The following is a 13,023-nucleotide window of genomic DNA, read 5'->3' on the forward strand; positions in this document are numbered from 1 at the left end:
ATTTAAAAAAATTAAAACCTTGACACAAACGTAACAACGTCGGCGCAAATGCCAACCATCGTCATCTATAACGGCACCACTATTTTTCAACAGTGGAGTCCGACACAGACGTTGTCACGCCAACACTGATGCAGTGGCGACCGCCGTCCACATAGACACAGGTACCAGTGGTGAACCGAGACATGTCTGAAGCCAGGAACGCTATCGTCTTGGCCACGTCTTCCGGTTGAGCAACGCCTCCTAGCGGGTGCCTCGTTCCCATCAGTTTCAGAAACTGAAACATGCACATTTTGTTTATCATTAAAACATGTCCACAAGACGACATAAGCACGTGGTTGCAAAGGCAATTGCTGGCATCCTTAGGAACATACTACTGGGAGTTTAGTAAACAAACAACCCTACCTTGAGCCCTTCAGTCTCACCAGAGCCGGCTAATCATGTCGCGATTTACTGTGTTTCTGTTCACACCAACAATGAGTATACAAGTCCAAAGGGAAGGTTCATGCGAGGACAACAAAGCTGAAAATGTTATTTCCATGTGAACAACTGAATAATGCACTTTCAGTATTTAAAAAAAAATCCAGATCCACAGGAAGCTGCTAAACGATCTGCATTCAGGTGGGTGCCGGGGTGTTACTGTTATCACTTGCAGAAGTCAGCAAGGATCTTTTGGTTTTCACAGGAAGAAGAGTGTATTCACCGCATTTACCGCATTAATTTGGAATAATCACAACAATTAACACTGTGCATGTACCACTATCAGTGTTGTCCCCAGACCTCGGTCTTCGGTCATTCATGCAAAGATTTTTGATCTGACGCATTGTTCTGACCCAAGGCCGGTCAAATGTCAAATGTCGCGATAAGTCAATGTAAGGGTTAAATGGCATCTTCACGAACTGTACATGTTATTCCTAATAAATCCCAATTACTGACCTCTGTATACTGTTCGTCAGTTGTGTTCAGACCACCGGTAGAACTTCGGCGAGTGATCAGGCTTGCTGTCGACCCTGGGCTGTGAGCATTTCAAAGATTAACAGTACACAAATTGACAGTAGCCTACATTCGCGCTTGCAAACACGCACCGACACACGCGCACACACACACACACACACACACACACACACAAACGCACGTGCGCGGACACACACACGCGAACACACACACAAACACACACACACAGGCACGTACGCACACACGGCATACGCACACACCGTCACGCACGTATGCACACACATACACACACACGCACGCACACACACTCATAAACACACACAATAACACACGAACACACACACACACACACACACTGACACACACACACACACACACACTGGGACACACACTGGGACACACACACATAATACACAGTGACTAAGATGAACATAAAACTGAGAGGGAGAAAGATCTCAAAACAAAACAAGCAAACAACAAGTCGCGTAAGGCGAAAATACAACATTTAGTCAAGTAGCTGTCGAACTCACAGAATGAAACTGAACGCAATGCAACGCAGCAAGACCGTATACTCGTAGCATCGTCAGTCCACCGCTCACGGCATAGGCAGTGAAATTGACAAGAAGAGCGGGGTAGTAGTTGCGCTGGGAAGGATAGCACGCTTTTCTGTACCTCTCTTCGTTTTAACTTTCTGAGCGTGTTTTTAATCCAAACATATCATATCTATATGTTTTTGGAATCAGGAACCGACAAGGAATAAGATGAAAGTGTTTTTAAATTGATTTGGACAATTTAATTTTGATAATAATTTTTATATTTTTAATTTTCAGAGCTTGTTTTTAATCAAAATATAACATATTTATATATTTTTGGAATCAGAAAATGATAAAGAATAAGATGTACGTAAATTTGGATCGTTTTATAAAACAAATATTTTTTTTACAATTTTCAGATTTTTAATGACCAAACTCACTCATTAGTTTTTAAGCCACCAAGCTGAAATGCAATACCAAACCCCGGCCTTCGTCGAAGATTACTTGACCAAAATTTTAACCAATTTGGTTGAAAAATGAGAGCGTGACAGTGCCGCCTCAACTTTCACGAAAAGCCGGATATGACGTCATCAAAGACATTTATCAAAAAAATGAAAAAAACGTATATGGATTTCATACCCAGGAACTTTCATGTCAAATTTCATAAAGATCGGTCCAGTAGTTTAGTCTGAATCGCTCTACACACACACAGACAGACAGACACACACACACACACACACACATACACCATGCACGACCCTCGTCTCGATTCCCCCCTCTACGTTAAAATATTTAGTCAAAACTTGACTAAATATAAAAACACACAGCAGAAGACAACGAGGGGACAACTGTGCATTTTTGACAATCTCACTTACTTCACCGAGTTCACACGGACGCCTTTCGGTGCGAGTTCTGGACAGAAAGGAAAACGGCTGTTATAGCAATCAAAGGCCCTTCCGCTTTGCTTGCACCAACGCATAACAGAAAATCCCAGACACCACGCCAAAACAAACTTCAACTTATGTTCAACAAATGTCGACGGCAATATAGTGTGCGAAGCTTACCCAAGGCAAGACACTGTGTAAACATGTCCATGGCTGCTTTGGTCATACAGTAAGCTGCCCCCTCTGCCATCTGCAATAGAAACGCATTTTGTCATCATAACAAAAACACACCGGCACGCACGCATCAAGCACACAAGCGCGCGCACGCACGCACGCACACACACACACACACACACACACACACACACACACACACACACACACACACACACACACGAAACACATTTTGTGATCATAACAAAAACACACGCACGCACGCATCAAGCACACATGAACACTAGCGCGCGCGCACACACACACACACACACACACACACACACACACACACACACACACACACGAGAAAGAAATGTACGTTTAAACATTGGATGTCGAACTGACCCACGATCAGTCATACTTACTGGTCTGGATCCAGTGATACTGGACACATTCACGATGCTGCCTGAAACACAAAACACAGTCGCCGTCACTAACGCTGTTGGGGTCTATGTCGACCAAAAGAATGGGATTCACTGTAGGTCGAGTTCCTGTAGGTGGATTCTCTGTATACCTAAGACTTTAAAATTGGCAATCTAGTATACAGGGAATACCACAGGGTGTAGTTCCTGTAGCGTTTTGCTAATATCAATGAAAGTCACGTGATGCCTAGCGACATCGTTAGAATTTGATGTTTTTCGATCTTTTTTTGATATTTCTTAGAAATTCGAGTATGGTTTGCAAGTTTTATTGAAATACTGCACCCTGTGGGATTCCCTGTATACTAGATTGCCAATTTTAAAGTCTTAGGTATACAGGGAATCCACCTACAGGAACTCGACCTACAGGGAATCCCACTCTTTTGGTCGACATAGACCCCATCAGCGTCACTAACTGTACTGATCGCTCCAAACGTGGAAAATGTAAGCGTTTAATTAATACTTTCTTCTCTTTTCTTTCGTCTACTTTTTTTTTAGGGGTGGGGGGTGGGGCAGTTAGAGACTATCCTCGGGCACGAGTGATGGTTGTGTTGTGTTGTGTTGTGTGGTGTGTTGTATTGTGGGTGTGTTGTATTGTAATGTGATTGGTGGTGTTGTATTGTACTGTGATTGGTGGTGTTGTATTGGATTGCCATCTTTTTTGTGTATAGGTGCATTTTTCTTCTTAATCATTTCATGTCTTGATTACATAAGACAGAGGAATCCCCCCCCACCCCCCACCCCCCACCCCCACACACACACATATACGCCCAGGAACCTGACAGTATCAGGCATAAAAAGAGTGCGTTTTTTTAAATAGAGGTATATTTACAGACGTTGGGAACAAAAACATTTGAGAAATGATAGTCTTCAATACGGGAGACATGTACATTTGTAAGGGTGGGGTAGTGCAGAGGGGGTGGGGGGGGGGGGGCATGTGGTGGAGGTCACTAAACAGGCGGAGCTCTACGTATGATGATTTGATATGGTCATTACCGTCCTGAAGAAGTCAGCGACAGGCTCACGAACATTTGATGAAGGATTTACCAAAACTGGATTCTGTCGTGTTTTCTTATTGTTTTGATCTTCTTACATGTACAGTTTTGATTTAAATGGGAGACAGTATTCGTGTTTAAAATTATCACCATCTTTACATGTAACATGCCTTTGGTTTTAATCAGTTCAGGCGAAATAACATTGGACAGGAAGAAGACATCCTTCGTGTTTACATTCATCTGCATGCATCTCTTGACATGCAACAAGTTTATTTGTGCATGTATTTTCAAGCCAGTGAGGCGCTTAGAGCTATTTTATAATGTGCGCCAAATAAGTATTCTCATTATTAGTAGAAGTAGTAATAGTAGAAGTAGTAGAAGTAGTTTTAGTAGTAGTAGAAGGAGTTGTAGTAGTAGCAGTATTAGGAGTAGTATCAACCTACCTTTGGTTTTTATCAGTTCAGGCGCAATTAGCTTGGACAGGAAGAATACAGCCTTCATGTTGACATTCATCAGGTCATCATACTGATCTTCCGTGGTCTGGGTCGGCAGAGCGTAGCGGACTGTTCCGGCATTATTCACCTGAAAGTCGGTCATAGATCATGCGTGAACGACACAATAGTTCAGTGTGCATACACTCACGCACGGACACACACACACACACACACACACAGACACACACACACACAGCCTTACTGCCTGAAAAAACACACACACTCACACACACATACACACACACACACACACACACACTGGCACACACACACAGGCATGCACGTACGCACACACACACAGGCATGCACGTACGCACGCACCCACGCAAACATACTCAGCCACGCACAGACACACAACAACACACACACACACACACACACACACACACACACACACACACACACACACACACACACACACACACTTACCAAAATATCTATGCGACCAAACGCGCTACATGTTTTGTCCACAACCTGCTGTTGCACAGCTTTGTCCCGGAGGTCTCCGACCACCGTCACAATCTGAAATAACAAAAATAAAATAAAATAAATTACAATAAAACAAAATTAAGTAAAATAAAATGTCCTTTTTATATTTAGTCAAGTTTTGACTAAATATTTTAACATCGAGGGGGAATCGAAACGAGGGTCGTGGTGTATGTGCGTGTGTGTGTCTGTGTGTCTGTGTGTCTGTGTGTGTGTGTGTGTAGAGCGATTCAGACTAAACTACTGGACCGATCTTTATGAAATTTGACATGAGAGTTCCTGGGTATGAAATCCCCGAACGTTTTTTTCATTTTTTTGATAAATGTCTTTGATGACGTCATATCCGGCTTTTCGTGAAAGTTGAGGCGGCACTGTCACGCCCTCATTTTTCAACCAAATTGGTTCAAATTTTGGTCAAGTAATCTTCGACGAAGCCCGGGATTCGGTATTGCATTTCAGCTTGGTGGCTTAAAAATTAATTAATGACTTTGGTCATTAAAAATCTGAAAATTGTAAAAAAAAATAAAAATTTATAAAACGATCCAAATTTACGTTTATCTTATTCTCCATCATTTGCTGATTCCAAAAACATATAAATATGTTATATTCGGATTAAAAACAAGCTCTGAAAATTAAATATATAAAAATTATTATCAAAATTTTTTTTCGAAATCAATTTAAAAACACTTTCATCTTATTCCTTGTCGGTTCCTGATTCCAAAAATATATAGATATGATATGTTTGGATTAAAAACACGCTCAGAAAGTTAAAACGAAGAGAGGTACAGAAAAGCGTGCTATGCAGCATAGCGTAACCACTACCCCGCTCGCGCGCTCTTCTTGTCAATTTCACTGCCTATGCCGTGAGCGGTGGACCACGAGTATACGGTCTTGCTGCGTTGCATTGCGTTCAGTTTCATTCTGTGAGTTCGACAGCTACTTGACTAAATATTGTATTTTCGCCTTACGCGACTTGTTTTCTTCTTTTATGATTTTTTTATTTTTTTACAGTTTTTGAGACGTCCCCTTATATATAATCAAACCCAAGTCATGCCGACAAGAAAGAACATGTTTGGCTTTTTTTGTGGGAGGTTGCCTATGCCGTATAGTACGTACCTTCAAAACAGGCGAATTTCAGAACACGTGTGCATTTTTTGGCCCGGCCCCAGCTTACACTTGCGCATGCACGATATGAATCAATGGGTCTGGCTGTCTGAATTGCGGGTTAAAAACGGTCATACACGTAAAAACCCACTCGTGCAAAGTCATGAGTGAACGTGGGAGTTTCAGCCCATGAACAAAGAAGAAAGAAAAAGAAGAGAAGAATCTATGGTTCAAAAGATAAGAATCAGTTAAAGAGATCAACCGTTATTAAAGGCACAGTAAGCCTCCCGTAAACCATCACAGAGCTCCCCGAGCGTCTACATATGGGAATGTCGCTAAACCTGGAACAGTTGAGGAGAAACAGCCGTACCAGACAAAAAAATTATTATTGCAAAGCGTTTTTTATATTGTCACATACTAGACTCTATCAGTAAACAAACGAACAACATAAGATAAAATAAAAGTCACACAACTCATCAAACTGACCATTATAAAAATTTCTGCATTTGTTCCAGGTTGGACGCATGGGTGTGTAAAGTGGAACACTGTGTTGTCAAACTCGGAACACATGCAAAAACACACTGACTCTCTTTCTAGCTCTGTCTGTGTCTCACACACACCTATATACACCCACACACTCTCAATCACACGCACACAATTACACATTGCCACACACACAAGATAAATTCATACGTCATAACATTTTGATTTAGCCATCTTATTTAAATGTCTGTTTTTCCACATAACATTGGATTTTTACCAAAGAAATAGTAAATTTGATAACAATCAATGCCTCAAATGTGAAAAAAATATAAATAAGGGCTAGGTCTAAACAAATCGGATAAAAAAAAACTGTTTTTGTAAACCATGAAAAAAGAAGCTAAGAAACGATTTTTCACTCAATGTCCTTTTGTTTTCTACTTTCAGTGCAGTCCTCGTGTGATCAATGCCGTGTGTATACTGCTGGCACTGTATAATGTTCAAAGGGGTGTTGGTGCCACACAAGAAGCAGTACCAAGATATTTCGCAGCATAAAAGTCGTGACAGGAACACCAAATGTTCTTGATGCGCAACGCAAACCCATTTCCCCGTTTCTGACAGCCGACAACGCGCAGCCCATTTCTTCGGGTAGCCACCGTCCGGGTCCCAAAATACTGTAAAACAAATCAATCAACCATTCAATAAAAGGTATAGAAGGAAAAAATACAATAAAACTGAAAAGAGAATTGAGTACGTGACTAAAACGGTTCTATGCTAAATGCCCCCCGGACAACTGCCCGCCTGCCTAGGACAATTGCCCCCCGTGACAATGAATTGCCCCCCATTCTTGTCTGTATGTTTAGCGAGTTATCAAGTGTTGTATTGTTGTCTAGAGGGTATTCATAGGTAATGGAAGTCTATAATTTGTTTTCTCAACGATATCTATATAATGCTTCCTGGTTTGAATACACACACACACACACACATACACACACGCGCGCGCGCGCGCAAACACACACACACACACACACACACACACATATACACACACACTCACACACATATAGACACATACACATAAATACTGTAAACACCCAGACAAAGACAAACTGACAGACATACACACAGACAAACCGACACAGACACTTGCACGCCCACACTTACGCCCGCATTTACACCAGCAAACACACTCACACACACACACACACACACACACACACACACACACACACACACACACACACACACACACACACACACACACACACACACACACACACACACACACACACACACACACTCTTATTGAAGTGAACGGCTTTTGCAAAAACTTGCACGAAGAGTGGTGAGAAAAAAATTGGGGGGCAGGTGTCCGGGGGGCAGTTGTCCTCCCTCGGTGGGGGGGCAGGTGTCCGGGGGGCAATTGTCCTAGTAGGGCAATTGTCCGGAGGGGGGGGGGCAGTTGTCGGGGAACAATTATCCAGGGGGCAATTAGCCTGCCACGGACTAAAAACACCAGTGTTCACTTTATCGTTTGATGAGGGTAAGATGGAACAGAATGCGTCAAAGCTGGAACACTGTTCCATGTTTGCCTCTATATGTGTTCCAGCATAGCCGCATGGCACCTGCATGGATTTCGACTTTAGCTGTAGGATACATGTGACGTTTCCAATCTTTTTTCCCCGTTCATAGTGTAACACATTGATGTAGGTTTGTAATAGCAATCAACATTTTATGTGAACGTATATAGATAAAGAGTAATAAAACGAATTCTAGACAATAGAAATAAGAAGAAGAAGGGAGAAAAGTTAAAAAAACGTACCTCTTCTTTGGTTTTGCTGCAGTTGCCATTTTTCTTTTTGCAATAACATCGGGAGGGGTCACTAGACATTTCTGCTAAAAAAAATTTCATGAATTGTTTCCCGTTGACCGCATATTGAGGTGTTCCAAGTTAGCCGACTGTTCCGGGATTGGCGACTTTCCCTTACAGTACAAGCATACTTCCATTTGAACGCTCACCGAACGGGAACATCCTGGCTGCTTTCTGTCGAGCGTGAGAAATTTTCAAAGAATTTATTTTCGTGGACTTGGTCCTCTACAGCAATGGCGCCTCGTTTTGGTGCTGGACGGCTTTTATGAATATTCAATACCGGAAATCACGCCCGGACAGTAAGCCTCCCGTAAACCATCACAGATACTGTCAGGCTTTTACACACAGTACAAACACCCTTCCATTTGAACGCTCACCAAACGGGAACATCCTAGGTGCCCTACGTAAAGAGCGAGCAATTTTTAAAGAATTAATTTTGCAGATTGTCTCGAACACTTTTTGGACCCATCCTGAACTCAGGTCAAAAATTAGTTACTTCCCTTCGGGTCTCATTCTATCGATGTAAACTGGCGATTGCCGTGGATCGATGATTATCAGAATGTTTTTGGACCGTGGTGCGTTTTTGCGCTAGACTTAACTTTTAAAATCTAAATAATAAATTGACAGCTTGTTACACAAACATTCTTTAATCATAAAAGAATTCTTTTTTCATCAAGACAAGATCAGTACAATTCGAAGTTGTGAAAGTTTGAAAAAAGAAAAACCCGGAAGCAGGGTCACGCAAGGGTCGTAGCAGACGACGGTTTATGCATATCGCCGTTCCTCTCAACAGTCAAAACTCAGACAAAAGCCATCGCTAGAGTTCTTGTGAACCACAGCCGTTTGTTTCGTGCATAAAAACGTGCTATTGTAGATAAGCTCACATCGAGTCGCATTCAAATGACTAACTGACGACTACATTGTGAAAAAGGGAAACTGGATCACATGGGTTCACGATGGCTCAGGGGTAAGATAAACCACGCAAAAATAAATTCTTTGAAAATTGTTCGCTCTTTACGGAGGGCACCTAGGATGTTCTCAATCGGTGAGTGTTTAAATGAAAGGGTGTTTGTACTGTGTGTAAAAGCCTGACCGTATCTGTGATGGTTTACGGGAGGCTTACTGTGCCTTTAAAGTATTTCGAGCATTCATGTTTATTATATAAACTTGTTACACACGTTTACATGCGATAAGACGATCCCTCCTTTTGGACACATACCCAAAAAATCAACATCGCCCCTGGCTGCTTCCTGCGTAGATTTGGAATTTTATAATGAATTCATTTGAGCAGATTGACGTAATTCATCAAAACAAAATCAATTGATAAAAACAACCCAGTCTGCACAGATTGCATTGTCCTGACCTGTTCATTTTAGCAATAAGTCCAAGTGAAAGCCAGCACCGATCCGAGGCGGTGAAGCAAAGCGCCTACATGGAAAGGAGTGTTAACCTTTGTTCTTTATTTACTAGGATTGCATTATATGCTTGAGTTAGTAATCCTAAAAGCCATGTATTGTTTTTGTCATGATACAAATTGAATAATGTTTTGTATAAACCAAAGGAGTGGGACTTTTTATCAATGTTTCGGTCTGTAACAAAACGGCATTTGACACATAAGCACCTTGTCACGAGGACAGCCAGCATCCACACAGCGCTGCACAGCGGCCGCCAGCCTGTCCTCATCACGTCCTGTCAGTGTCAGGTGACATCCATACTTTGCCAACAGTATTGCTGTGCCTTCGCCGATACCAGCACTGGCTCCTGCAAGTGATAAATAGGATAAGATAAAAATAAGAATACTTTAATCTGAATTTTCATTGTACATAAATAAACGTGGAAATGGGTCTTTTGGCACTACATCGCATTCCTCGTAACACAAAGACAACAATCTAAAGCATAATCGAACATAAATACACGTATAAGATTAACTTTTATTACAGCATTTAAATAATGAGCAACATGTATATATCACAGTAACTGATGCCCCTTAATACTTAATATTTAATACAGCGCAACCAAACATAGACCACGCACACACACGCACGCACGCACGGGAACTTTGTGGGAGCATGCCAACAGACGTTTTCCGAAAATAACACTGTCAGGATTACCATGCGTTGTTGTTGAAGAATTGCGCACCGCTCTAGGGTGACAAACCGGAAACACGTGGTCGACCAGTTATAACCACGATCGCAGCGAATAACTGACTCCAATGTGTATGTTTGCAATGTCCGCTCGATTTGTTGCGGCAATGATCGCTTGCCTTGAGTGACAGACAACAACGTGTTTTTTTGCCTGAAGTGACGTGAGTTTTGCTTGTGGTCGAGGTCACAGGAGTTTGGGAAACTGACACGCGTGCTTAGCGAGCACTGCAGGCCATCGCCAGTGAATCGTGGCTCCGATGTGCATATTTTCTAAAGAAATGTTTAAGGCATCACATCGTCATTTGTATTTAGTGTCGTGCCTTCACCAATGCCAGCACTATTTCCTGTAAGTATTCTGTGGTAACATGTCAGGTATCAATGTGTGTGTGTGTGTGTGTGTGTGGGTGTGTGTGTGCGTTTGCGTGCGTGCGTGCGTAGGTGCGTGTGTGTGCGTGCATGTGTGTGTGTGCGTGCATGTGTGTGTGTGTGTGAAAGCTATTGAAATAATGTGTATGAAACCTTGTATGTAAAATTGTGCAGATGATATCCCCGTATTTGTGTTTTATAAATACATTTAAGCATGTCAAATCTGACTTTCAAATATAAAAAAGAGGTTATTCGGCACTGTGGTGACCGCTTTTTTTTAAACACAACTTGTTGAAATTTGGTCACGCATTCTTTGGCCCGGTCTCGGAATAGGATAGAATTTTCGGTTCCAAGCTGAAAAACTAATTAATTAATTAGCATCATTAAAATTCTGCAGGCACAAACGTGATTTTATTGTACCCAATATTGACGGACTGTGTGATGATATCATCTGATATGGTCTGTTGAGACAGTGATATCAAAATCGAGACCGGAGGTCGAGATATTGATATCACTGTCAAAACAGACCAATAGCAGAAGATGTCATCACACAGTCCGTCAATGTTAAATATATTGCTATTTCTCTGGAAATTTTGTATTCACTGTAAAGAAATTACAAAAGAATTTGTCTCAGTTTTGGCTGTTCCATATCCCTCCCCTCTGGTTATTATTTCTTTTTGTTTACTCTTTTCTTGTACTTTTCAGTATTTCTAAAAGTCTTTTCTTTCAAAAAGTAATTAGTCACTTGCTCAACTAAATTCTGGGATAATTACATTTTCATATATATTTGTTTGTTTTAAGATTTAGGTGTTTTTGTTTTGGAAGTGGGGAAGCAATAAGGAGGTCGTCGATATCAAAACTGATATCGACGGAAATGTCGTCGATATCACTTTTGCAATGAGCTCAGTTTTGCCCAATTGACCAATGGAAATCTACGTAACATATGAAATAGCAATGTTATTCTTTATTACTTTCTGAGGGACACACATATCAATGTGTCAGCCATTTGAGATTAGGCAGTGCAGGAGCACAATTGTGAACAAGTTGTAGCTCAGCTGGTCGTAGTGTGTAAAATATGGCATTACTCCACAGCACGTATGGCCTTGAGGGCAGATAATAGGTGCACTGAACTACTCTCTTGATAATTGACTTGACCTAGACTCTGCTTGGCTTGCATGACCTGACCTAATTTATCTAGTTTACCTTAACACACCTGAGTGAGAGAGTGTGAGGAAGAGAGAGATAAACACACACACACACACACACACACACACACACACACACACACACACACACACACACACACACACACACATTATTAACGAGGGTCAAGGTATCAGATCCTGAACTGAAACAGAAAAGCAGAGCAGAAAGTAGAATAGTTGAGAGAGAGAGAGAGAGAGAGAGAGAGAGAGAGAGAGAGAGAGAGAGAGAGAGAGAGAGAGAGAGAGAGAGAGAGAGAGAGAGAGAGAGAGAGAGAGAGAGAGAGAGAGAGAGAGAGAGAGAGATTGAGGTGGGGAGTGTGAAAGACAGACAGACAAAACAGCGGACAGAGGTGTGCAAAGGGAAACAAAACAAAACTGCAACCTTACCTGTGACAATAGCGACTTTGTTCTTCAAGCTTTCCATGTTGTAGAGGCACCGGAATTGTCCACAGCGACGCTTCAAATGTGTGACCCCACCTGTCGGCTCAAAGGCGACAGGTTTGTGTCTCGTCAGATAGCCAATAAGACATGATAAGAGTGTGCTCCCTTCTCTGTATCTTCTTCACTGCTATGTAAAAGGTTTCCCACAAGCAGATTATCATGTGTAGATAATATAGACCTGTAGGTCTCCGGAATGAATCGGGTTTTATATCAAAACTGTCTCTTTGTTTTCTCTTACACAAAAGCAAATATACCCACACTATGCGTGAATGTGTGTGTGTGTGTGTGTGTGTGTGTGTGTGTGTGTGCAAATAATATCTATATATATGTACGACTTGTGTCTGTCTGTCTGTCTGTGTGTGTGTGTGTGTGTGTGTGCGTGTGTGTGTATGTGTGTGTGCGCGATGCACGGCCAAAGTTCTCGATGGATCTGCT

At 41.8% G+C, this 13,023-nt stretch overlaps 1 protein-coding gene across 1 annotated transcript in view; it reads right to left on the minus strand.

The window, feature by feature from the left end:
* The window catches only part of LOC138967974 (uncharacterized short-chain type dehydrogenase/reductase y4vI-like), a 34,182-nt gene extending 21,531 nt beyond the window's left edge, over positions 1-12,651 (minus strand). Inside the window, exons 1-9 of the mRNA XM_070340535.1 lie at positions 12,535-12,651; positions 10,054-10,193; positions 4,922-5,014; positions 4,442-4,580; positions 2,950-2,990; positions 2,549-2,618; positions 2,360-2,396; positions 934-1,012; positions 81-274 (exon numbers count right to left, since the gene is read on the minus strand). Coding sequence (XP_070196636.1) covers positions 81-274; positions 934-1,012; positions 2,360-2,396; positions 2,549-2,618; positions 2,950-2,990; positions 4,442-4,580; positions 4,922-5,014; positions 10,054-10,193; positions 12,535-12,571 — 830 coding nt within the window. The 5' untranslated portion in view covers positions 12,572-12,651. The remainder of the gene's footprint in view (positions 1-80; positions 275-933; positions 1,013-2,359; positions 2,397-2,548; positions 2,619-2,949; positions 2,991-4,441; positions 4,581-4,921; positions 5,015-10,053; positions 10,194-12,534) is intronic.
* Positions 12,652-13,023: the final 372 nt, after the last annotated feature.

Source organism: Littorina saxatilis, linkage group LG6 (genome assembly GCF_037325665.1).
Source record: "Littorina saxatilis isolate snail1 linkage group LG6, US_GU_Lsax_2.0, whole genome shotgun sequence".
Lineage (NCBI taxonomy): Eukaryota > Metazoa > Mollusca > Gastropoda > Littorinimorpha > Littorinidae > Littorina > Littorina saxatilis.